Raw genomic sequence first — 25,930 nt, 5'->3', positions numbered from 1 at the left:
TATCGTGTATGTGTAGATCAATGTCGGACATGTAACAGGCTGTAACCATTCAGAAGTTTTGGGTAGTGTGAGACGTGAACCCATTTTGATCATTCTGGCCATAGGGTGGATAATTTGATAGGAATAGAATAAAGTCAGCTAGGTTTTACTCCAGCAATTCTCATAGGAAATGAAGAGAGGAGACAGAGGGGAGGTGGAAGAGGCAAGAATATGCTAGGGAAGGTGCACAATCTACAGGACTCATCGATTGATTGGATGGGGGAAGAAGAGGAGGAAGTCAAGAATGGCTGCTTGGTCTGTGTGCAGGGCTGATCATGATGCCACAAATCAAGATCAGGTATATGGAAGATTTGGATGCATCCAATGAAAGTAGTCAATGCCGTGCGTGATGTTAAGGAGTATGTACATCCTCATTTCATAGGTAGGGAAACTGAGGCTCAGACAGTAATAACTTACTCACTGTTACATGGGGCATCGGAGCCAGGGTGTGAATACAGTTCCATCTGGTTCCAAAGCCCAGTGGAATTGCAACATGACGGTTAAGGGCATGAGATCTGAAGCTTCACTATTAAGGTTAGCTATTGTCTTTATTTCTTATTATTTGTGTTCTTGCAGTTTTTCTGTAAAATTGAAATTCTTTCAAATTCAAAATAAAAAAGAACAACTCAGTACCATCACACAGCAGTATTCTGGTCATTGGCAAGAAGTCACTAAATCCAGCCCTCACCCCAAAAGATGGGATTGTACAAAGGAATGAATGCCGGGAAGTGAGGATCACTGGGAACCGTATCAGAGGTTGTCTGCCAGTCTCTCCTCTGGCCCCCAGTGACTGATGACCCTCTCACACGCAAAACACATTCATTCCTTTCCAGGGTCCTCCAAACTCTCACCTCATTACACCATCAAAGACTGGAATCATCTAAGCCAGGTCTAGGTGTGGATGAGGCTTCTTGGGTTTAGTCCCTACAATCTGTAGGTCTTTGAAGAAAATAGGCAAGTTATCTCCCTCCCCCCCCCCCCCCACACTCAACACATGACATATAGTGGTGGGGTGGGCATTCCTATTGAAAAAGGGACAATGGAAAACACCAGGAGTCATTGGTCCATAGCAGTTCTGAAATCCAGTTAGACAAATGTTGGCAGTTCCTTGATTAGGTCTTGAAGCCTGAGAATAATCCTCCATGGCTCTTGGCTCCACCTTCTGGGCTATTGGCTCCATCCTTCCTTTTCATGAAAGGTAGCCCATGCTTGCAGCTGAGGAATTTTCTCAGCCTGCTTCCTGCATAGTGGAATTTTAGGAGTCCAACTGCCTCCATTCATTTTGTATGTCTTATCCCGTCCAGTCCAGGCTGTGGGTGTTTTGCTAAGATAATCCTCCCAAAACCTTTGTGGGCCTCCTCTGAATCTCACTGTAATTCACCCCATTAGACAAAAGGCACCCACAGATTTCTTTTCAATAAGCCCTCCTCCTCCTGGTCAGACAGCCAAGAGGTACATCCTTGAGTTTCCTAGAGGCCTTAATTTGATTGAGAGGATCTATGGGCACACCCTCAATTATCTGTCCCTCTCACATTTTACTATTTACTATGAGCAGCAAGAAGAAGCCAGGCGGTACCTTGACAATTTGCTGGGGACTGTCCTCAGCTAGATCCCTGAGTTCATTAGACACATTTGCCCCTTTCCACATCACTGCAGGTGACAGTGTTGCCAAGCTTTCTGCTACTACATAACAAGATTCCCCTTCCTCCAGTTTTCAATAACAGACGCTTCATTTCCTTTCGAGCTCTCGCTAGCAAGGTCCTCAAAGTCCATATTTCTACTAAGAGTCCATTTCAGACTAGCTTTCTCTAACACATGCCTTGAAATTCTTCCAGCCTCCATTCACTGCCCGGTCCCAAAGCCACTCCCACATTTTTAGTTAATTGCTATGGCAGCACCCTACTTCTGAATACCAAAATCTGTTTCAGTTCTCTGTGGCTGCATAACAAATTACCCCCTAAATTTAGCATTGTCAAACAAAAAACGTTTTCTACATCATGGTCCTGTGGGTCCGGCGATCAGATGTGGCTTGGCTGGGTTTTCGGGCTCAGGGTCTCTCACTGACTGCAGTGAAGGTGTCAGGCAGGGCTGCAGTCGTCTCAGGGCTGGTCTGGGGCAGGATTCCCTTCCAGAGGGTTGCAGGATTCCCACTCAGAGGGTTGCTTCTAGGATTCAGTTCCTTGCAAGCTATCGGACTGTTGTCCTTTATTCTTTGCTGGCTGTTAGACAGAGGCCCCCTCGGTTCTCTGCCACATGGGTAGCTACAGCATGGTGACCTGCTTCCTTCCAAGTGAGAGAGCAAGAGAGGGTGAGCAAGGGAGAAGTGGGAGTCCCTTTGTAACCTAACCTCAGAAATGACATCCCATCTCTTTCCTCGTGTTCTGCTCGTTGGAAGCAAGGTGCCAGGTCCAGCCCACGTGCAAGCAGAGGCAGGCTCACTGGGAGCCTCTTAGAAGCTGCCCAACACATGTATCTTAGGTTTGCCTGGTTTTGAACTTCATAAACATGAAACCACACAGTAGGTACTCTTTTACATCTGGCTTCTTTTGACCAAAACTAGATTTGTGAGATTCATCCCTCTTGTTACCTGAAGCAATAGTATTCTCTTTGTCATCATGGTGTAGAATTCCACGGCAGGGATAGGTCACAATTTGTTCTTCAGTTGATAGATGTTTGGATAGTTTCAAATTTAGGACTACGGTGTATAAAGCTTCCTTAAACATTCTTGTTCAGTCTTTTGTTAAACATATGTTCCCATTTCTGTTGGTAAGTACATAGGAGCGGGATTTCTGGGTCGTGGGTGTGCACATATTCAGGTCTTACAGTTACTGCTACCCTGTTTTCCAGGGTGTACCAACCTATATCCCACCAAATGTGTGTGAAAAGTTGAGTTTGGAGTCCCCATTTCTTAAGCTGTACATCAGGGAATTCTTAGCTTTCCTCGCTGCCAACTTAAGATTGAGTTTTCTCAGCTCCAATAAATCTGTTACCTTTTGTACATCTGTTTCCCAGCTTCCAAAATTTTGTTTCTGTTATCTTCTCTGCATTCTCTTGGTTCTTGTGTACCATTTCTGTCACTTTAGCAGAGTTTCAGGATGGAGTAAAAATAATGTGTGTGCTCAGCCCATGATTTTTAACTAGAAACCCTACTCTAGTCTTTTGTGATCTGTGTTTTTCCCCCCTTACATCATCTTTTGTCCTCCCTCCCTTTTTCTCCTTCCTTCCAACAGAAATAGTAACTGACATTTAAATAGTCTTCCAGAGGGATGTCTCCATGTCATAAATCTTGTTGTAAACAGTTTACAAAAATGCCTTGTAAACACCATCTTCAATAGCTGACATCATTTCATTCTTTACTTAAATCCACCCCAGCTGTTAGATCTTGAAATTGTTTCCAGCTTATGTTCTTATAATAAACTCGAGCTTGATAACCATAGATGCACAGTTGAAATTATGATTTTTTTATTGTTGATAGGGCCTGGGGCTCCTCGTAGGGCTGTGTTCCAGAATGATGATACAGAAACTGTGGAAGTTAAAATTAGCCGCACAGCTGACACCTGGGCAATGTAAAAATATTAGTTTTGAGATATTACAGTATTCCTAAGGAGGGGGCACCTTGGAGCCTTGGAGCAAATAGATTTGCATCTGGGCTATTAGCTCAGGGAACCGTTTCATTTATATGATAAGCTTGAGGTAGAGTTTTCCTGCTAGAAAGACAGGTACCAGGAAGAGGAAACTACAGTAGAGAAAATGAGAGCTGCTGACCATCAACGAGCCCTTACTATACACCAGGTATCGTGCGAGCATTTCACATCTGCCACCTCAGTGATGTATTATAGCAACTCCAGTGTGTAGGTGCTGTTGTTTCCAATGTAAAGAAGAGAAGATTAATGAAATAATGCCATTTGCAGCAACATGGATGGACCTAGAGATTATCATACTGAGTGAAGTAAGCCAGACAGAGACAAATATGTGATATTGCATAAATGTGGAATCTAAAAAAATGATACAAATGAACTTATTTACAAAACAGAAACAGACTCACAGACAGAAAACAAACTTACGTTTACCGAAGAAGAAGGGGAGGAGGGATAAATTAGGAGGTTTGGGATTAACATATACACACTACTATATATAAAATAGATAACCAACAAGGACCAACTGTATAGCACAGGAAACTACTCAATATTTTGTAAACCTGTAAGGGAAAAAAATCTGAAAGGAATATATATATGTGTGTGTGTATATAACTGAATCACTTTGCTGTACACCTGAAACTAACACAACATTGTAGATCAACTACACTTCAATTAAAAAAAAAAAGAGAACCTTGAGGCTCAGAACCGACAGAGACGATCGGTTCTGGAGCTGGATGCCCAGGTTGATTTCTGCATCCATGTCATACCCAAACACCACCCATCTTCCTTCTCTCTTACCCTGCAGCAGAGACTTGGAAGTTGGAAGAGCGCTGGGTGGTCTTTAAGGCTAATTTCGTATAACCCTACTTCCTCTCACTGGTCCCGTGGTGTTGAATAGAGCAGGTGTGGATGGGGATATCCAGGGTTGCAAAGGGGGACGGTGGGCAGGGGTAGTGGAGGGAGCAAAGAAGCTGTGGATCGCCGCAGCCCGTTAGGCCCCATGCAGACCACTCCCGCTCCTGGACTCAGCTGCCCCCTCTGTCTAACGGGGCTGGAGGATTGGCCTCTCCCGGCTCTGACATTCTGTAATCACTGACTCATTCGTTCTTGTCTTGTAGGAACAAAAGCGGATCTTAGAGATGGGCATCACGGGTCCTGAGGGCCATGCTCTGAGCAGACCTGAAGAGGTAAAGGAGCCTCCACTGGGTGTGACCCTGACATAGCTGAGAGCTCACCCCGATGCTGTTCCAGCTGGAACAGCCCGGCTAGAGCCCCCGTCTCCGTCTCATTTCCCCTACATGAGCATCCCAGCACGTGTGGTCCTCTCCGGGTCTGCCCTCGGGCTGGGGAACCATGGGGCCTGCAGGTCGATCAGAGGAGCCGGGAAAGGCTCTGCCTCTCCCAGGGCCTAGGAACTTCACACCATGGTCCCATGGACACTTCAGAATCCCTACTGAGGACAAGGTGTATTTGATGACAGGAAAGTGGAGCCCCACGTCCCAGGCAGAGGACTTCAAAACAACTGCCCTTGCACGGACCTCCTGTCCGCTGTGCTCTAAGACTCGACAAGGGACGAATCCCCTGGGAGTGATACGGCACATGTGTGGCGGGACACGGGGGGTGGGGGGACAGAGGGAAGGCAAGCAGGTTGGGCATGGAACAGGATGGACGTCCAGTATTTTCTGGTGTCTCATCAGATCATTAGTAGTCTTCCCGGACCTCCGCTCTAGGCCGGCCTGTGCAGGACATGGGACACAACACACGAGTACACAGACTCCTTCCCCGAAGGCTCCTAATCGGGCCCAGTGCTCCAGACGTGAGCTCCACGCCCACGAGCTGGGTTCCCGGTCCCTGGTGAGACCAGGACAGACCTGAGACAGTGTCTACAAACCCTTATAGCACATGGACGTGGCCACCGCCTCCAGGCATGTGAGCAGCCTGGGGACCCTTGTGGGTGTGGCTGGACCCCTGGCACGCGGCTGCGGCTTGGGCTGCCTGCCAGCCACTAGCGGCACGGCAGACTGGAAATTAAAACAATACATCACTGGTCCTTTTGTTTGCTCTAGCGGGGGCAGAGACCAAACCCAACAGCAGGTGGTTTCACTTGGTTATTGAACAGATGAAGGAAGGAATGCATGTTGGACACGTGTGTTCCCTGCTGTCAGGCATTTTATAAGTAACCAACCACCTTATGGGCCTTTTGATGACTCTACTGCCGAGGCGATCTCCTAACAGAGCGTGCAGAATACTTCCAAGCAAGTGAAAAACATAATTCTGCCTTCCAACCCTCTAGCCAAATACATTCTTAGTTTGTCCTTCCTTTTGAAAAATCTACAGTATTTTCCTCTCTTGATGCAGTAGATTTCCCTCTGACCACACTTAAGGAGAATCAAAGGCGCCTGATCAGGGAGAGCCCTAGGAACTCAGGGTGGGTGGTGCCTCCCACCTCTCCCTCCTGTGACCCATGTATTTGCTGTGTCCGCAGCTGGAGGCCGAGGCCGTGTTCCGAGCCATCACCATCGCGGGTCGGATCAACTGCCCTGTGTACATCACCAAGGTGATGAGCAAGAGCGCAGCGGACATCATCACCCTGGCCAGGAAGAAAGGTACGCGGCCCAGTGCATGGGCCTCCTGCGGGAAGCTGCGGCGTGAGGAAGGGGCATGTCCAGCAGGCTCAAGTTCACTGACAGAGCCACTCCCCAGGGCAGAGACATTCTGCCAGTTGCCTGCAGCCTGGGCCCTGTAGGCCAGGTTGAAAAGGGAGCTTGGGATGGTGGGCAGGCACAAGACGTGCAGTCATTTTTAGGTTTGATTCCTGGGATGCCATGGGCCCCGGGTGTGACCTTGGGTAAGTGGTCTGAGCTTCGGTTTCCCCATTTGTAGCTAAGGTAATTATCCCCTCCTTGTGGGTCACATGAGACCATGTATTTTAAAGATCTGTGAAGAGTTCCAAGTTCTCCCCTGGGTTTTACATCAAAGAAGTGATGGAGCCAGGGCTGCACCAGCTCTTGGTTCCTGCCCACCCTCTTTCTGGTCCTCTCTCTGGGCCCTTCATCCTGGGTCCCCTATCTAGGGCCTCTTAGTGGGTGCCTGCACCCAGGCTCCACCGTGGGGCCCACACAGAGTCTCAGCTGCAGGGTGGGAAGGGGGAAGGTGTTTTTCCAGAGCCAGAGGGTCTGGGGACAGCCCCGTGCTGGACATCAAGGGAGTGTGGCAGGAAGGCAGCCTCCAGCTCTAAGACTTGGACGCACTACTTAACCTCTCTGAGCTACTGTTGCTTCATCTCAAATGGACCCGATGGGCTCACAGATGTGAAGTTCCAGCCAAGTCCTTGGTGGGTCCCGAGGGCTCCTGAGGACCCTGGGGCACAGGAGCCACTGGTGCTCTGAGCGGCTCTGACCTGTGTGGTGTCCATTCCCCAGGAGACTCAGAGGAGCCACCCGAGTGCGGTCCCCAGGCCTTCTTGACTGAGGCCCACAGTCCCCAACACCCACCAGATAGAGAATGAAGGTTGCCCAAAGCAGCCTTCCTTCCCTAACTCAGGGTGAGAGAGAGAGAGAATGACAGAGGGGGTAGCACACGTCACACGAAGACAGTCGCTAGAATCCTTTCGTCCTGTGGACATTCACCAAGAATGTTCACCACCCGGACAAGGTCCACCCGTCTGCTTTCTGGGAGTCGTATGAGGTTGACCGGGAGCTCTGGGTCGGAGGGGGCAGCCGGGTGGAAATCCACAACAGCGGCACAGCCCTGGCTGCCTCCACCACCCTCTGCATGCAGGATGCTCCTCCTTTCTTACAGGAACCCTTCGTGGGAAGTGTAAGTGGCTGTATTCTTAAAAATCTTTAATTGTGTATTTTATTTTACCTAATATATCCAAAATATTCATTCCACGTGTAATCAGTATAAATGGATTAAGATATTTTGCATTATTTTTCTGTACTGTCCTCGAAATCCAGTGTGTATTTCACCCTTACAGCACATCTCGACACAGACCAAATGCCTGAAAGCCACATGTGGCTGGTGGTTTCCGTGTGGGACAGAGCAGCGTTGAACCCCAAATACCTAGTTTTAGTATTTTTTTTTTAAATACCACAAACACAGTGGGGTTTTTTTTGTTTTGTTTTTTTGTTTTGTTTTTTAATATTTTATTTATTTATTTATTTATTTATTTATTTTTGGCTGTGTTGGGTCTTCGTTTCTGTGCGTGGGCTTTCTCTAGTTGCGGCAAGTGGGGGCCACTCTTCATCGCGGTGCGCGGGCCTCTCACTGTCGCGGCCTCTCTTGTTGCGGAGCACAGGCTCCAGACGCGCAGGCTCAGTAATTGTGGCTCACGGGCCCAGTTGCTCCGCGGCATGTGGGATCTTCCCAGACCAGGGCTCGAACCCGCGTCCCCTGCATTGGCAGGCAGATTCTCAACCACTGCGCCACCAGGGAAGCCCAGTTTTAGTATTTTTAAGGGCAAGCTGATGAGTAGAGGCATTGTACAGAGAGTGATCTAGGTTAGCACAGCTTGCTGAGGACCAGCCCCAGGTTAAAGATGAGGAAACTGCCGCTCAGACAGGTAACAAGAATCTGGAAGCAGCGGTAAGCATGCCGGGGAGCTAAGCCTGCAGGTCCTGCAGCTGCCGAGAAATAAAGTGACCTCCACCCTCTCATGGCTATTTCAATTTAAGTAAAGTTAAGTACAATTTTGAAGTTGGTTCCTCAGTCGCGTTAGCCCTGTTTCCTGCGCTCCAGGGCCACGTGAGGCTGGTGGCCGCTGTCTTGGGCAGAACCGTCCAGAGCAGTCCCAGCACCGCTGTGCTGTTGGGAGTCGCCGTCCCAGAGCCAGGCTGCTGGAGCCCAAAGCCTGCCTCCCGCTTGCCAGCAGGGTGACCTCGGGCTGATGCCACAGAACCCTGGGCCCACGTCGTCCCCTTGGCACTTTCTCTGCTGCGGGGATTCTCACTGGGAAGCCTGAGACTTTGCCCCTGGGCTTTTGTTCTGGCAGAAACACCTCTGGCCCACTCCCTGGAAGGCAAGCTGGATTTTCGGCAAAGTGAATGCTCAGAAAGGAGCCCTCCAGTAGTGGGTTGGTGGCCGCACGTCCTGGCCCCTTGGCCCCTGTGGGGTGGGATGGCTCTGAGGCTGCCGGGGTCCCCATTGCACTGAGCTGCGCGTGCCCAAGGCCACGATTCGGTGATAACTCATCTTTCCTTGGCTTCTCTCTCTGCCTTATGTCACTTCCTCAATCCCCACCGACTTGTTTCCTGGAATCACCTCCGAATAAAACTCTTGAACTCGATTTTTCATTTGAAGATCTGCTTTTGGCAGAATCCAAACCGAGACAGCACGTCAGGTCTCTGTGCTTTGGCTGAGCATCGTAAAAAGAGATAAAAATAGTCAAATCCAAATGCTAAAAGCATTCACAGTCCAAAAGGTTGCTGAGCAGGACAGCGGGGTGCTGAGTGCCTGGTGGCCGAGGAGCTGGGGCTCTGGGGGGGCTGTGTGTGTGGTGAAGCCTGGGGGAAGGATGGGCGATTTATCCCCAGTCTCATTCTCCGGCCTCGAGATTCTACTTTCCTGCACCCGCATCTCCCGTGAGAGACCATTGGCTCTCAACCATGCGTGTTTGTGTTTGCCTCCCAAGGCCCCCTCGTTTTTGGCGAACCCATCGCTGCCAGTCTGGGGACGGATGGCACGCATTACTGGAGCAAGAACTGGGCCAAGGCGGCGGCCTTCGTGACCTCCCCTCCCCTGAGCCCGGACCCCACCACGCCCGACTACCTGACCTCCCTGCTGGCCTGGTGAGAGCCCCGGGGGTGGCGGGCTCGTGGGCCTGGGCAGGGGGGCAGGACTTCTGGGAGCGGAGGGTTGAAGGATAGGAAATCAGATCTGGTTCAGACACACTTGGGAAGGGGCCTTGGGTTGGCTGCCCGAGAGACCTCAGAGCAAAACCCCGGGTTGTTTACAGCAGGACTGAGGGCCTTCGAGTCAGTAACCGCTCCATTCATGTTTATAGGTCACCTCCCGTTCATTCAGCGGTATTTAAGCACCTCTGTGTGCCTGGCACTGTGGTATATTGGGAAACACCCAGAATTAGGAATGTGAGACCAGGATCCTAATCCTGCCTCAACCCCTGATTGGCTGTGTCACCCTGGCCATGTCACATAACCTGTAATGTCTCTGCCTCAGTTGACGCCTGGGCAAAGTGGGGAGAATACAGTACCTACTGCAGAGGTGGGTGTGAGACAGCGTAGGTAAAAGGCCTGGAATTCAGGGTTCACAGCGGCCACTGCATTACACTCTGCTTCCTGCACACAGTAGGAGCACAGCTACTTTAACCCCTTCTCTGCCATCAGCCAGTGTGAGGGAAGAACACTTAAGGCCACGAGAGAAGGCTAAGCGGTGAGGTGTGCAGGCTGCTCTGGAAGCGGAGATGCAAGCTTGGAAGGCTTTCTGGAGGAAGTGACATCAGGCCCAGAGCTAGGGGATGCATAAGAGTTTCCCTGAGGGGCGAGAATAAGGTGGGACTTCTAATCAGAAGGAACTGTAAGGGGGTGAGGGTGTGTTCTCCTTTTCCCTAAATGCTGCAGTAGCCCATGACATACCTGGCGTCTGCAGCCCGATGTCTGGTGGGCAGCTCCAAGTCCAAAACAAACCCCCCATCTTCCCCCATGAAGCTGCTGCTCCGACAGTCTTGCCCATCTCAGGAGATGGCAGGACACAGACCAAAGGCCCTGGCATCTGGCTGCTTCTCGCCTCCTTGGCTACAGCCATCCTGGCTCAAGGGCCATCATTTCTCACCTCCTGACAAGCCTCTCTATTTCCGTACTGCCCCTTCCACACCCTTATCACATCACAATCTGTTCTCAAAAGACGCTCAGGTATTTTAAAACATAAGTCAGACCAAGCCAGCCCTCTGCCAGGAGACCTCCAGGGTCCTTTCCTCTCAAAGTGAAACACAAGTCCCCACAATGTCCCTCAAGGCCGAGCCTGATCTTGCCCGCACTCCTCACTAACCTCGCCTGGTCCTCTTCTCCCCGTGGCTCCCTCGGTCCATCCCACTGCTGTCACGCTAACTATAGACCCCAGGCAGGATGGTGCCACAGGGCCTTTGCACTCACCCTACCCCTCCCTAGCACTGTTTTCTTCGTCATCTTGCGGTTTGCTCTCTGCCAACTTCAGATCTTTGCTGGAAGATTTCTTCTCAGTGAGATAGTTCTGATCATCTTCTTAAAAACGGCAGTCCCAGCGCTACCCCATCACGCCCCCCACCTTCCCCTAACTCTCATTCTCCTGACCGTATGTTTCTGACTCCCGCCCCCCGCCCACCCTGCACTGGAATGTCAGTTAATGAACACAGGAATTTGTCTCTTTCTGCTTATAGATGCATCCCCGTTGCCTAAGACCATGCCAGACACAGGAAGTGTGCAACACACCTTTGTTGAATAAATGAGTGAATGTCACATCCAAATATATTTCTGTACGTCTACATGATTGCTAACATGCCCTGGGGCCCCGAAATGGAGGCTGGCCTCTGCCCTCGTTGAAAATCACAAAATAAAACTCCACTTATTCCATTGATTCAGATGCCAGTTAGGGGCTCATCATACAGCCCCAGAGTATTTTCTCTCCAAAGCCTGAGTGACAGAAAAGCAAAGCCAGTGAGCTTGTGTCACTTTGCTACAACCAATGAATAGCATTTTGTCCTTCGGGCACAGCACAGAAACATTAGCCAGGCCTTACATCAACACCCTTACAGAGGGAGACCAAGGTCAGCACATTATGGTTTCCCATGTGACCTGGCGGAGACACGAGGCCAGGAACATGACCATCCTTCCAGCACGAACATCCGTGACTCTGAGAAACACACAGGCACGTGCTGGAGGCTGGGTTTTATTCACTCACTTATTTATGTGTTCATTCAGTCACTCATCCATTCATTCATTGGCTCCACTCAGTATTTTTTCTTCAGTTTTAAACCTTGAGATAAAATTCACATAACATAAAATTCGCCGGGCACTCGATTTTAAAGAGAAGAGGTGGAGGATGGAGAGGGAAGCAGGGAGTTAGCATCTTTGGCGCCTGCCGTGTGCCAGGCAAGTAGCTCATTGTCTCCTCAGGGTGATCCGGGATGGAAGGTTCCATTCTCTTTTCCATTTTACACATGAAGAAAAGAGGAGTGACTTGCCTGGCCAGGAGGTGGCAGTTCTGGGATTTAAAAGCAGACCCGTTGGATTTGCAAAGTCAAATTGCATCAGGGGCTGTTCAGGGGTCTAGTGAGATGCATGGAAGCAGAGTCACTCTGTTGGCCTCTAGCATCTTCTGTTCTCAGCAAGTCTCTCCTCACAGATGCCTGCAGCATCTTGAGGCCCTGTGGGCTCTCTCTGGGGGGTGAAAGAACAGACCCACTGCCCAGGATCAGAGCGTTTTAGGGCAGGAGGAGGAGGAGGCTGACCGGAGAGCCTTACCTGGACCAGCTGGAGCCCACACTCAAACAGAACCCTCTCCCGATGCACAGGCCTCTTTCCAGTCTTCAGCAAGACACCAAAGGCCACAGGGCCTTCCGGTGTCACTCAGTAAGGCCTGTGATGTGCCCCAGATCTCTGTGGGGTTTGAGTTTCACAGCCTCCCTGGGTGTCTGAACCCCACCCTGTTCTGTCTTTGCCAGTGGAGACCTGCAGGTCACAGGCAGCGGCCACTGTCCCTACAGCACTGCCCAGAAGGCAGTGGGCAAGGACAACTTCACTCTGATCCCTGAGGGCGTCAACGGGATAGAGGAGCGGATGACCGTGGTCTGGGACAAGGCAGTGGTAAGGCGGCGCTGTCTCCCTCCTGGAATATTCTAGAAACACCCCTCCTGGCCCTCTTGCCCATCAAAGCCATGCATTATGCACTTCTGGTTCTTAAAATTCCCTTCCTACTTTGAGGCAGAAGCAGAACTCACTAGGAGGGCGCACGGAAAACATGTGACCCTTAAGAAAGCAGCGCGAGTCCTGTGGTGTCCTTTGCATTTGCAGATGTGACAGCAGCTGTCCTTTAGTCTTTAAGGATGAAAATGTTTTGTTTTGTTTTGAACCACATCTTAGTCCACGTAAAGATGACTTTGTAAACTGTGTGTGTGTTCGGGTTTGGGGTTGAGAGTAGGTATGGAGGCTTCCTGTTGCGTAAGGAAGCCCCAGGTCACACCTTGATCACTCACTTGAAACGGTAGATCTTTATTTTCTGTTAAACTTGGGCCCAATGAAACTGACCAGATGTCAGGGTGGCCATTGTGGAAATGTCATCACACCTCTGAACGGTTAATTACGTTTCCGCTCTGATGAAGCCAGGCCTCTGGCGCTCTTTCAGGGCGGCCTGGTTTCAGCAGGGAGAGGAGAAAATTCCGGAGTCCTTGTAAGGACTCTGGTTGGCTGGTTTAGATCTGTGCCTGTCTGCCCCTTCTGGTCCTGTTATGAGATGCTCTTTTCACCAATGGATCTTGCCTTCAGGCAACTGGCAAAATGGATGAGAACCAGTTTGTTGCTGTTACCAGCACGAATGCAGCCAAGATCTTTAACCTGTACCCCAGAAAAGGGCGGATTGCCGTGGGCTCGGACGCCGACGTGGTCATCTGGGACCCTGACAAGGTGAAGACCATAACAGCCAAGAGTCACAAGTCGGTAAGTCCCGGTTTATTAGTGACACTCCTGGCTTGGGTGAGCAATTCTTGCTCTGCAATCATTTTAGAAGCCTCTGGTTAAAAATGACTTATGAATTTTCCAACTAGAATGTGATCTGATATCTGGCATGACTCCGTCTTTCAGATTTCTCCTCCAGTTGGAGAGATGGGGAGAAGGGTTTGGAGCAGGCTCAACTAAGCTGTTCTTGCATGTGTCTCTCCCACGTCTCTCTCTCTCTCTCTCTCTCTCTGGGGCTCCTATCTACAGATGCATGCATTCTTAAACAGCTGACTCTGCTCCTAATTCCATGGAGTAAGCCATCAGGCTCAGAGAGGGGAAGTATAAGGTCCAAGATTCTTTCTCCAATTTAGTTATCAAGCTGGAGAGGGTTTGATCTGCTATATCAGAAACCTACTTCAGTTTGGGGCTGGGCTCGCAGTCATCAAAGGAAAGGATTGGACTGACTCGTGCACACTCTCCCGGGCTCCAAGCCCCAAGCCTAGGGGTGTGGGTTTTCTCTGCCCTTTGTGTCTTACATGCCCTTGATTTCTTCACTCATCCAGCAAACCTCTAAGGATGCAGAGAGACGTAGGACATCTTTCCCTCCCTAAGTGCTCGCTTCAGACCCACTCTGCATGGTCAGCAGCGGTCTTGGGTCCAGATTAATGTTCACACTCACAAGACACAGAGTCCTCAGCCTGGTCCCTGGTTCACCAAAGTCTGTTACAGGGCGTGGGCTGGGAGGCAGAGCGTGTGCACACAGCACCACTGCGATGGGAGACCTCACCCCCCTCGGCTGCCATTCCCCAGCCCCGTGGTCACTTGCTGGTGAGGGGCGAGACCACGTGCATGGGGACAGAACACCAGGCACGAGGAAGCCTCAAGAGAAAGTGACAAGGACCACTTGTAGTAGCTCATGAGTGTGGCCCCCAGGTCCCCCTCGGCCGCAAGACCCATGGCCTGGGGACAGGGAGGTCTGTCCAGCTTATCAACCAGTGGTCATTCTTAAAATAACCAGAGCTCCCTGATGACAGGCTGGCTTCCCTCAGCCCCCTCCCTGGAGACAGGTCAGGAGGAAATGAGCCTGAGGTAGCCTCCCCTGGAGAAAGGTGTATGCTCTTCTCCACACTCACCGCCCAGCCGACACACGACTCCGTTTTAATTACTATGGATGCGGTGATGTGCACAGACCAGGTGGGGTCTGGGAAGGCAGGAGAGGCACGCTGCTCCCCAGTGGTGTCAGCTCACAAGGCCGCCGTGGTCCAGGGAAGAAGAGGACGCCTGGGTCAAGGAGCAGGGGTTCCAATTGTTATCAAACTCCAAATATTATCAAATATTATCTTGTAGTTACTCTGTGCTTACATTTTCCATGCATCATCTCACTTAATACAATAACCTTCTAAGTTAGGTATGTTATTATTTATTAATAAGTAAGAAAATGGACAGAGAGAAGATACGTGTATTAGCTTCCTGGGGCTGCTGTTACAGAGTACCACAAACTGGTGGCTTGAAACAACAGAAATTGATTTTCTCACAGTTCCGGAGGCCTGAAGTCTGAAATCAAGGTGTCAGCAGGGCCGGGCTTCCCTGAAGGCGGAGAGAATCTGTTCCGTGCCCTCCTCCTGGCTTTTGGTGTCGCTGGCCATCCTTGGTCTGTAGATGCGTCACTCCCATCTCTGGCCGTCTCCCTATGTCTTATCATCTTCTTATAAGGACACCAGTCATTGGCTTTAGCGCCCACTCTACCCCAGTGTGACCTCATCTTAACTAATTACATCTGCAATGACCCTATTTCCAAGTACAGTCACATTCTGAAGTACTGGGGGTGAAGACTTCAACATACCTTTTTGGGGACAATTGAACCCATAATAATAAGTCACATACCTGAGATTACCCATGTGAGAAGGAATGTTTCAGATTCGTTAAACTTGAAAAGCGTGCCCTCTCTGTCCCAAGCCAGATTTGAATGATTTTCATAATAAGAAGAGGACAGTTCAGGATGCCGTGAGACCAATTGCCCACAGCGTTTTTGTCTGTTCCATTTTCTCTGTCTAAAGCAATGCAATTCACATAGTGCAGGAAATGAATGTTTTTCAGAACATGGATTGAAAAATGCTCTTAGAGGTTGGTTTTATTTTTTCAGTTTTAAAAACATTACTTTCCTTTTGACGATGAAAATCTTTTCTTATATCTTGATCGGTGATTAAAAATTTAAATCTACTTTTCTGTAAAAAGAACACAACTTTTATTCTTTCATATCTTCGTGGGAAAAGTATTTGCTTCGAAGTATCACACCATAGGTCACATACATGCTTGTATATCCATAGACTACCTAGGTTTTTTACACTCTTTATGTTTAGATATAATTCACATGACATAAATTTCACCATTTTAAAATGTACAATGCAGTAGTGTGTTTAGTATATTGAGAAAGTTGTACAATCACCACTACTAATTCCAGAACGTTTTCATCCCCTCAGAAAGAAACCCAATACCCGTCAGCAATTATTCTCCATTCCTCCTCCCCAGGCCCCTGTCAACCACAAATCTGCTTTCTTTCTGGATTTGTTTATTCGAGACATTTCCTATAAATGGCATCACACAGTATGTGGCCTTTTGTTTCTGGTTCCTTTTTACCTGGTATCATGTTTTGGAGGCCCATCCACACTGTAGTAGGTATCAGTCCATTCCTTTTTATGGTTGAATAATCTTCCACTGCTTGGATAAACCACATTCATCCACTGATGGATATAAACATATACCATGCTTATCCACTCGCCAGTGTCAGGCTATCTTTTATAGGACATAAAAGACTGAGGAACAGTAGTTGCTTCCTGGGAGAGGTACTGGGGAACTGGGGCTCCAGGATGGGAGACACAACAGTTTTTTAAATCATAGTCTTTTGTATTATTTGAGTTTTTACATTGTTCATAAGTACCTTTAGGAAATGAAACAATTAGCTTTTATTTATTTTTTTTAACATCTTTATTGGAGTATAATTGCTTTACAATGGTGTGTTAGTTTCTGCTTTATAACAATGTGAATCAGCTATACATGTACATATATCCCTGTGGGATAGGGAGGGTGGGAGGGAGACGCAAGAAACAATTAGCTTTTAAAACTCTATGTGGTTGTGGGACTTGCCTGGCGGTCCAGTGGTTAGGACTCTGTGCTCTCACTGCCAAGGCCACGGGTTCGATCCCTGGTCGGGGAACTAAGATCCCGCAAGCCATGCGGCGTGGCTAGAAATAGAAAAATTAAACAAACAACAACAGCCAAAAACTCCATGTAGTTGTGAAATATAGACCGTGACATCTGTGGGTAATATAACCTGAGCCTCATAAGAATTCCCCAATTGAGGAATGCCACTGTGGCGTGTAATGTGTCCTTCCACTAAGAAGACAACTAACAGACCATGCTGTGCTGAGTGAGTTGGGCAGTCGTCTAGTTTTGACTGGGAGGTGAGTGATTTGCTTCTTGCACTGCCTTTCAGTATTTACAATCCACATTTGGGCTTCAGCAAAATTGTAAATTACTGCCTAGCGGGGTCACTTCAGGGTGACTCAGGAAGTGTTAGATGAGCTCATGTTAAAACTGAAAACAGATCTTCTGCCTGGGGCCTGGGAGGCAGCGGCCACAAAGAGTCTAAAGCATAGTATTAGCAGCTGTTTGTAAAAATTCAACATGATTGTTTCCCCGAAGCCCTGAGTATGCACCTAAAAACCATCAAAAACAATAAGAGAATCCATCAGCTGATTCCAAATCAATATAAAGAATTGATACCTTTTCTATAAGATAATTAAAGCGCACTTTGAAAAACAGAATGGAAATCAAAATCCTGTTTCTAATAACAATCAAAACTAAAGAGTTCCATAAGCGCAAGTCCTTTTATGCTAAAAACATTCAGTAGAGTAAAAACATTAGTTCTTTCTCATTTAATCTATAAACTTGAAGTCATCACATCAGAAAATGGAATGGAATTGTTTTTTAACTAGAAAAACAGAGTTCCTAGATGGACAATTTGAGAATAGCCAAAACATTTCTAAGAAAACGAAAACTAAAGAGAGAACGCTAATCATCCCAGTTATTAAATCATATTATAAAGCTACAATGATTGAGGCAGTTTGGTATTAGCAGAAGAGAAAAGAGAGCCAGGCAATAGACCGACCGCATATATGAGAGTTTGGTTTCAACAAAGGAGACTGTTAAAATTACACAAAGACAGTTATTCAACCAATTGTGTTTGAATAGCCGGCTCATAGGGCTAGGCGGCTGCTGTACTCTTGACCACAAAACTAATTCAAAATGGGTGGAAGATTGAAATAAAATAAAGTTATAAAAGGACTAGAATAAAACACATTTTTTAAAATGATCATTTTGAAGGGGAGAAGACCTTTCTGAGCAAGACACAAAACTTAGAAAATACAAAGGAGAAGATTGGTCTGTTTGACCACTGACTACATACAAATTAAACCAAGAAAAAAAACCCTCTATATTGCAGCAAATGATAATATTTATTACTTTATGAGATCAAAAGGCAGAGGACAGACAGGGAAGTTTGGTAATACACAGTATTGGCAATACACAGGACAAACAAAGGGAGAGATTTTTTAACATTGAATATGTCCTTAGAAACCATTAAGGAAAATACCAAGAACCTAATAGAACAGGGCGCAAAAACGCAGTGACAGAAGAAGAAATATACAAAGGGTTTCTATTCATTTAAAAACAGATCCGATCTCAAATACAAATCACTGCAGTGAGATGCTGTTTTTACCTGTGCCAGTGTCTGAGATGCAGGGGTTTAATAGGATGGAGCTGAGGTGGAACTAGCATGCTGACAAACTCATGGAGTTTTGTCGGGAATGGAAATCAACGCTGCCTTTTTTGGAAGGCAAATCTGTCAAAGTTATAATCCGTTTACACTTTGGCCCAAAGTCCACATCTACGAAGATACTCACACGTGCCGGTGTGGACACTCAAGTGTGTTTATTGTGCTTTTTTAGCAAAAGCAGGGCAAAGACCCACGTGCTTGTCCCTGAGAATTGGATAGGTAAATGATAGTATGTCCCTGGGGTGGAATCCAGTGCAGCAGTTTAAGGAATATCAAAACATTTTTAACCCACGACACGGGAACGTTCGCTGATGGGGAGCATTCTCTGAGGTAAGGAGAAAAACTAAGGTGAAACTGTCCAGAGCGCTTGGAACATGAGAAAGTTACTCACGCACAGAAAATATCTGGGGTTCCAGAAAGGTCAGTGTGAGGCAGGCATCTCAGTCTGAGGTCAAAGAGAGACCTGCTTTTTAAAATTATATATATCTTTTGTGCCGTTCGACTTTTTACCGTATTTTTTACCTACTTTTTGAATAATCAAAGTGTTTGGCTGGTGGTAGTTGTATTCACTTTAGGACTAATGAAAGGAATGCATATATTCTAGGAAATGTTTTGTCTTTCAAATTAGTAAATAAATAAATAAATAAAAATGACTTTACCTAGTGCCGGAGGGGATTTCATAGACATGAAATTATGAAATATTCCCCCACTGCCGATGTCACGTCAATCGGTCCGATGCCTTCAGAAAATAATTTGGCAGCCTTTCAAAAGCTCATGTCCTTTGACCCAGTAATTTAATTTTAGGAAAAATGAAAGAAAATGTTTTTAAAAGAAGACCCCAAAATGTTCAGTTATAGTCAGAGTGGCTTCATTGCCTAACTCCAGGAGCCCCATTCACTTTCACCATGCCCCAGACGATATTAGTTAGATTATATAAAACCACCAGCAACGTAAAAGCCCAACCGTGAGGGGCTGATTATGCAAACGAAAGTGTACAAAAGAATATTACACGGTCCTAAAGGTGTTTTCCAGAAAGAACAAGCATTGGAAAATGCCTGTGATAGGATGTGTAGCAGAATCACCATTGGGATGAACAGGGCTGATGCGGAGAAAAGCCTTGGAAGCTGGATAAAAGCCCGTGGTTCTTGCCGTGCAGGCTGTGGAGTACAACATCTTCGAAGGCATGGAGTGCCACGGCTCCCCGTTGGTGGTCATCAGCCAGGGCAAGATCGTCTTTGAGGACGGCAATGTCAAGGTCAACAAGGGCGTGGGCCGCTTCATCCCGAGGAAGCCCTTCCCCGAGTACCTCTACCAGCGCGTCAGGATCAGGAACAAGGTATGCGGAGCCAGGGTCTGCCGTGTGCAGAGCGAACAAATGTCACAGCTGCACGAGCCTCCCCTTCCTCACGTGTCAGATGAGCTGGGACGTGACCTGCCTGCGTCTCAGGCTGGAGTGAGGACCAGACGAGTCCGAGGAGGTGCCAGGGATTTGCCAACTGTAAAGGGTTGTGCACGTGGGGTGATGGGAAGAGTCCTGGGAGTACACCAGCCAGGACGCACATCCTGCATCATCTTGCGGGGGGGGGGTCTTCACCCCCTCTTTTAGGTGTCGTGACTTTCCTTCTGCAGATCAGAACCCTGGCGCTCAAAGCAGTGCAGGACTGTCCAGCATCACACGGCTGGGAGAGCTCTGAAGCCCTTAGTGCCGTTTGGTAAAAATAAACCGCCCTAGCCCACTCGAGGGGTGGCAGAACTGCATCTAGACTCCCTTCGATCTGCCCTCTTTTCTCCTTCTTGCTCCCCTTCCATTCTGCATCCTCCTTCCCCCCTTTATCTTGAGGAGTCTTAGCGTGGACTCAGGAGGTCAAAGGGCATGGAGTAGGCACAGGCTCTGTCCCGTCTCCAGTCCAGTTCAGAGGAGGAAGTTGGCTCATGCTTCAGAAAGACTCCCATCTGTGATCAATCATCTTCCCTAATTAAGTCCCTCCCATCACCATGACAACCTGCTTCCCGCACTAAAACGGCTGATGTCTGCCAGAAAGCCCCGCTTTATTTGTGTATGTGCACGTGTATATGTGTATGTCTGTGTGTATCTGCATGGGTGTATGTGTATATGCACGTGGTGCTCCTGTGTGTATGTGCTCCTGTGCTCGCTTATGTGCTTGTATATGTGTGTGTGCATGTGTGCCCACCTGTGTATGGTCCCACTCTTCTTGTGCTTCATAAGTGGCACCAGTGCCACCAATTTAGATGCAAGAGCCCAGAGACCTCCTGGCATTCCCAGACTCCCAGGCCAACCATCACAATGCTCTATGTCTGTTTACTGTCCCTCTCCATGCCTTAAAGTGTAGCATCCCCAGTCAAGGATACCAAATTGCACAGATGTTATGCGTCAGATGGGGAAATGATGGACATGGAGAATTAGCAAGTTAGATCCAAAAGATGGCCAGGGATAGCGATGTGGCCACAGCAGGCTGCTGAGAGACAAAGGGACTTCTGTAAACTCCTGTTTGGGACACCCACCAAGGGGGCAGAAACACACCTTGGCTGGCTTCATTCCCTCTAAATCAGTTTGAACCTGAGGTCTGTAGTTAACAGCATCTGTGAGAGGTGGATGCCTGACCTCGATGCCAAGACGTGATCTGCGGTGGCCAGGCGGGCAGGTCCCCTGGCACAGGGCCACCCTCCCCGCATACCTGAGGGCAGAGCACAGAGGCCAGGGCAGGTGGGGGACAGGCCCTGCCCCGGAACCTGCGTCTGGCCAAGCTGAGTTCAGAGGTCACTGAAGGGAACTGGGGGCCAGGAACACAGGCTTGGAACCGGCTGGAACCAGGGAAGCCCAGAGGCGCAGGAAGCAGGTATTAAGAGGGATGGGGCAGAGACAATGAGGTCCCAGGGCGTCAGGGCAGCAGGGCTGCTGGGGGCAGAGGATGGGTTATCACCAAGCAGCTCTGGGCCCTTGATATTGGTGCTGAAAAAGGACCCCTTTGTTGTAGAGGAGGGAGCCTAGGGCTGGGGTCGGGCGTTGTCACATGTGCAGGGGAAGAGGGACGTGAAGCTGGGGTCGGGGCACTGTCACTGACTCACAGTGGGAACCTGCACATGTTCCTGGCCACACTCTGTCTCCCAGGGCCTGGGACGGACGCCCACACTCCCCTGGCTGGCTCTGAGCTCACCAGCAGGCTCCCAGTCTCCCACCCGAGCCCCTGCAGCTTTTGGCTTCTTTGCCTCATGGCTGTCTCTCCCAGGACAGCCCTCAACCCATGGGGACAGAGGCTGTGTGCTGTGTCCCATCCTCCCTGGGGCCCAGGAGGTTTGCTCCCTGCAGTAGCCCTGAGCCAGGTGCCCTCAGAGGCGGCCCTCTCGTTCTCTCTCCCTGTGGTAGGTGTTCTCCCTTCCTCTCTCCCTCCTCCTTTGCGGGATCACCTCCCAAACTACCTGCTCCCAAATCCACGATGAAGACGACCCCCTGATGCCACCAGTCCCCGATTCAGGGGTCCTTGTGAGGGTGTCAGGGAAGTGTTTTCCTCTTGGAAATAGCTTTGGAATCCTCCTGCACGAAGCTGTGTATGTGTCTGTGCTTGTGTGTGTATGTATATGTGTGTATGCACGTGAGTGTGCACTTGCCTGTCTTTTTATGAATGTGTGTTGGATTGTATGTGTGTGTGTTATATATGTTAGTGTGTATATTAAACATGTTGGTGTGTATGCAGGCATGTGTGTGCACGTACATGTGTGAATTGTGTGTATGCATGTGGTTGTGTACTATGCATATTAGTGTGTGTGCAGGCATGTGTGTGCATGTACATGCACATGTGTGGAGTGTGTGTGGGGGGTGTGCATGCATATGTATGTGTTGCATGTTTGTGTGCATGCATATATGTATGCCTGTGCACGTGTGTATGCATGTGATTGTGTACTATGCATATTAGTGTGTGTGCAGGCCTGTGTGTGCATGTACACGCACATGTGTGAATTACGTGTATGTGGAGTGTGTGTGTGGGGTGTGCACGCATATGTATATGTGCGCACATGTTTGTGTGCATGCATATATGTACGCCTGTGCACGTGTGTATGCATGTGTGAGCGGGTGCCTTGTGTGGTGTGTGTACAAGCAGGTGTGTGCATGTTTGTGTGTACATGTGTGTATCCCCGAGGAGACCATGGTCACTCTCCTGCACACGGGAATGCATACGTGCATCTTGTCAATCAGTTGCTCTTCTTGTCCTCTGTTTAGGTTTCTGGGTTGCAAGGGGTTCCCAGGGGCATGTATGACGGTCCTGTGTATGAGGTGCCAGCCACACCCAAATATGCAACTCCTGCTCCTTCTGTCAAGTCCTCGCCTTCCAAACACCAGCCTCCACCGATCAGAAACCTCCACCAGTCCAACTTCAGTTTATCAGGTAAGAAACTACAGCGGCCAAGGTTCCCCACCCCACAGTGGCTCCCAGAGCCCTGAACTCCTGAGAAATGGACCCTAAGCCTCAGGCACTCGATGAGGAGCCAAAGATGGGAGTGTGGGTTCCCCTCCCCTCCCCTCCTGCGGTTGGGCAGAGAGGGCTGGGGGAGGTCAGAGAGCAGAGAGGGTCCGTGGGAGCAGCACAGAGATACCTGACCCTGGTTTATGAAGAGTCTGCCTGAAAATTGTCCTTAGGCTCTTCCTTAACACTCTTGGGGACATTTTACACTCTTACCCATGAAGCTATGTGTGGAGAGGGGAATCAGGGTAGCTGCCTTTGCTGGATGTACGTTCTGGGTCGGGTCTTCAGCCATCCATGGTAGTTCAGCACACACTCTCATAACTCATGACTGTTTGATCTTCACAACAGCCCTGTGTGTAGAGTGGTATTATTCCTGTTTCTTTAAGGAGGAAATTAAGGCTCCAAGACATTTAGTGTCAAAATGCCAGGACTTGGTGCTCAACAAATGTGTGCAGACAAAATCGAAAGTTCACATGGTCCTTCAGACTTCCTGAAGGCTCTTGGGACGTGTGTCTGCAGTTTCATCAGATCGCCACACAAGGACAGGTGTGCACCTGTTGGGACATTGCCTTGGAATTTCGAATATTTGAGGTGTTAGCATGAGTTATATGCTGTGCTAGGTGCCAGGAATACAGTGATGAATAAGACACAGCTGGGCAGGCTCAGTCTATTCTAGAGGTCAGCAAACTTTTTCTTAAAAGGCCAGGTAGTAAATATTTTAAGCTTTGTGAGCCAAGAGGCAATATCTAAGACCATTTGAAATGGAACCATTTAAAAATGCAAAAAACTATTCTTAGCTCATGGGCTGTAAAAACAGGGCTGAGTTTCCTCAATGGGCTGACTTCTGGTCCAGCAGGAGTGAAGGACATTTAAACAGAAAAGGCGATGTAGTTGGCAAAAGAGAGAATGGAAGGGGCAGAGAGAAGATGAAATACCAGTTTAAATTGCGGGGGTGACAACCTACCATCCATTCAGGGATTACGCAGTGGGGAGCATGAATCAGAGGGTCCTCCAGTCCAGTCCATCTCACTTTCCCTGAGCCTGTCATGGAAGAGTATCTCCCACACCGTGTGATCCAGTGTCTAAAGAAAACTAATATTTTTGCACAAATGGACCCTAAACACAACTGGTACAGATGCTTATGAGGTAGAAAGGTACAGATGCAAGGTACAGATGCTTATGAGGTAGAAAGATATTAAGCACTTGGCCTGATTTCTGGGTCAGGAAGACACACTGTCTATCAATGAAACAATGAGAGAAAATCAAAGTCAGTACTCTAAACCAAATTCGTTGTGGCTTACACAGATCATATAAAGTCAGAGGTAGAAGGACCTCATCTAGTTATTTTTGTCACTGTTGTTTTCATTGAAGTCTTAATTGGTAAATCTTTGATTCCTTATGAAGTTCAGCATCTTTCATGTGTTTATTTTAAATTTCCTCTTTGGTGAAGTCATTGGGAGTGATGGTGAGAGGGGATAATCCAGTTTCCACCTCCTGGTTCCTGGGAACATGACATCGAATATCGGGCATTGGTTCAGTACACATACTGTACCCTGGGAGGCAGCGCCTGACCCTAGCAGACAGCCTAGCAGAGCTCTCAATGTAGACCATCCCAACTTCGTGTCAGGCCAGCTTCTTCCGATCAATGAGGTTCACGGTGAATCCATTGAATCCTGTTGTCGTGTGCTCATTGTTACACCTGCTTTGCCATAAAATTGATCCTGTGGTTTGAGGCAATAGATTACACAATACTGTGGATAGGAGTCGGCTCTTATTTTACAGAAAAGGAAATGAGGCCAGGAGAGAAGATTGTCTGACTCCAAATTACCCAAATTCCAGGCACCTTTTGCGCTGGAAATGAAGTCTCCCGACTGGACCCCTCTCCACAACATCCCTCCTTCCCAGCATTATCCGTCACCCAGTCTTCATTTAATACATATTCACTGAGCGCCAGGCACTGAGCTTAGTGCTCCAATTTTAAGTCTTTCTTTAACTGCAAGAGAATGCGTGAGATTGGAGTGGATGGTTGGCTTTGCAGATTTAAAACAAACAAGGCCGCCCCCCCATCCCCACGCAGACCTGCCCATTGCAAACAGGGTGGGTAAATCCAGCTCCAAGTGTTCACACACAAGCACGCACGTGTGCACACACATGCACAGATACACACACACATGCACACAATATACAAATGCACATATGTGTGCTCCCACGCATAGCACATAAAACACTCTGGGAACCATGGACACTGCCAAGTGTCGTTGTGAGTGTGTGGTAGGAGCTGGGGCTTTGGGGACAAACCAGTGGGGCTACGATCCTGGCTTCCCTTCCCTCCAGTGGTGCCCCCTACAATGCGTGACCTGGGCCTCAAATTCCTCATCTGTAAACTGGGGCTAAAACAACACTCCCTTCATAGGATTGCTGTGAGCCCTGAATTCAGCAGCACATGTTAAAGCACCAAGTCTGCGCCTGCACACAGTAGGCACTCAGTAAGTGTTTGCCCACTTGTCTCAAGAACATGAAGCCAGACAAGAAAGAGCACAGGGTGGTCAGGGCTGCAGGAGGGTGGCCCCGGGGCCTGGGGCGGTGTAGAAGAGGGAGCAACGGACCCCGTGGAGGTCAGGGAGCCTTCCCAGAGGTCATCCTGGGCTGAAGGATGGTGAGGATGGAAGGCGTGTTGAGACGAGGGCTCGGCGTCCCAGAGGCTGGGGGACATGACATGAGAGGGCACCCAGCCCGCGGGAGCAGCACATGGAGCTGGTGTCAGCATATCTCGCTGGAGTGACTGGCTCTGTCTCTTCCAGGTGCCCAGATAGATGACAACAACCCCCGGCGCACCGGCCACCGCATCGTGGCACCCCCTGGTGGCCGCTCCAACATCACCAGCCTCGGGTGAAGGCGACTCGTGGATGAGCGAGTGTGAAGGATTCTGGGAAGGATGTCCATCCCTTGCCCTGTCAGTGTTTGGAAACCCACAGTATCGTTTGGTACTGATGGGGGGAAAATGGAATGATGTTCTTTCCTTTTTGGTTTAGGAAGAAGTGGTACTAGTGTGGTGTGTTTGCTTGGAAATCCCTTGCCCACAGTCGTGTGTTCATCTGAGTCCACCTCAGAGCATGGCGTCTCCAGGCCCCTCCTTAGTGAACACAGGTTCCAGCCTCGTCTTGTACTGTCCCTCCCACTTCTGACGCCACGGGCTCCACGGTTCTCTGAGTGGTTCCCTTGCACCCCTGTAGCTGTTCTAGGATAGTTGATGCATGTTACTAAGTTACGTCTGCGAGTCTGTGAGTGCGT

General features: G+C 48.8%; 1 protein-coding gene across 1 annotated transcript in view; it reads left to right on the top strand.

The window, feature by feature from the left end:
• CRMP1 (collapsin response mediator protein 1) overlaps positions 1-25,532 on the top strand; it is a 65,742-nt gene extending 40,210 nt beyond the window's left edge. The window contains exons 7-14 of the mRNA XM_059923354.1: positions 4,796-4,864; positions 6,163-6,283; positions 9,310-9,466; positions 12,334-12,475; positions 13,154-13,324; positions 19,315-19,494; positions 22,396-22,561; positions 25,441-25,532. Coding sequence (XP_059779337.1) covers positions 4,796-4,864; positions 6,163-6,283; positions 9,310-9,466; positions 12,334-12,475; positions 13,154-13,324; positions 19,315-19,494; positions 22,396-22,561; positions 25,441-25,532 — 1,098 coding nt within the window. The remainder of the gene's footprint in view (positions 1-4,795; positions 4,865-6,162; positions 6,284-9,309; positions 9,467-12,333; positions 12,476-13,153; positions 13,325-19,314; positions 19,495-22,395; positions 22,562-25,440) is intronic.
• Positions 25,533-25,930: the final 398 nt, after the last annotated feature.

This window comes from Balaenoptera ricei, chromosome 5 (assembly GCF_028023285.1).
Source record: "Balaenoptera ricei isolate mBalRic1 chromosome 5, mBalRic1.hap2, whole genome shotgun sequence".
Classification (NCBI taxonomy): domain Eukaryota; kingdom Metazoa; phylum Chordata; class Mammalia; order Artiodactyla; family Balaenopteridae; genus Balaenoptera; species Balaenoptera ricei.
Note: the sequence above shows the minus strand (reverse complement) of the source record. Positions and strands in the feature narration are given on the sequence as shown.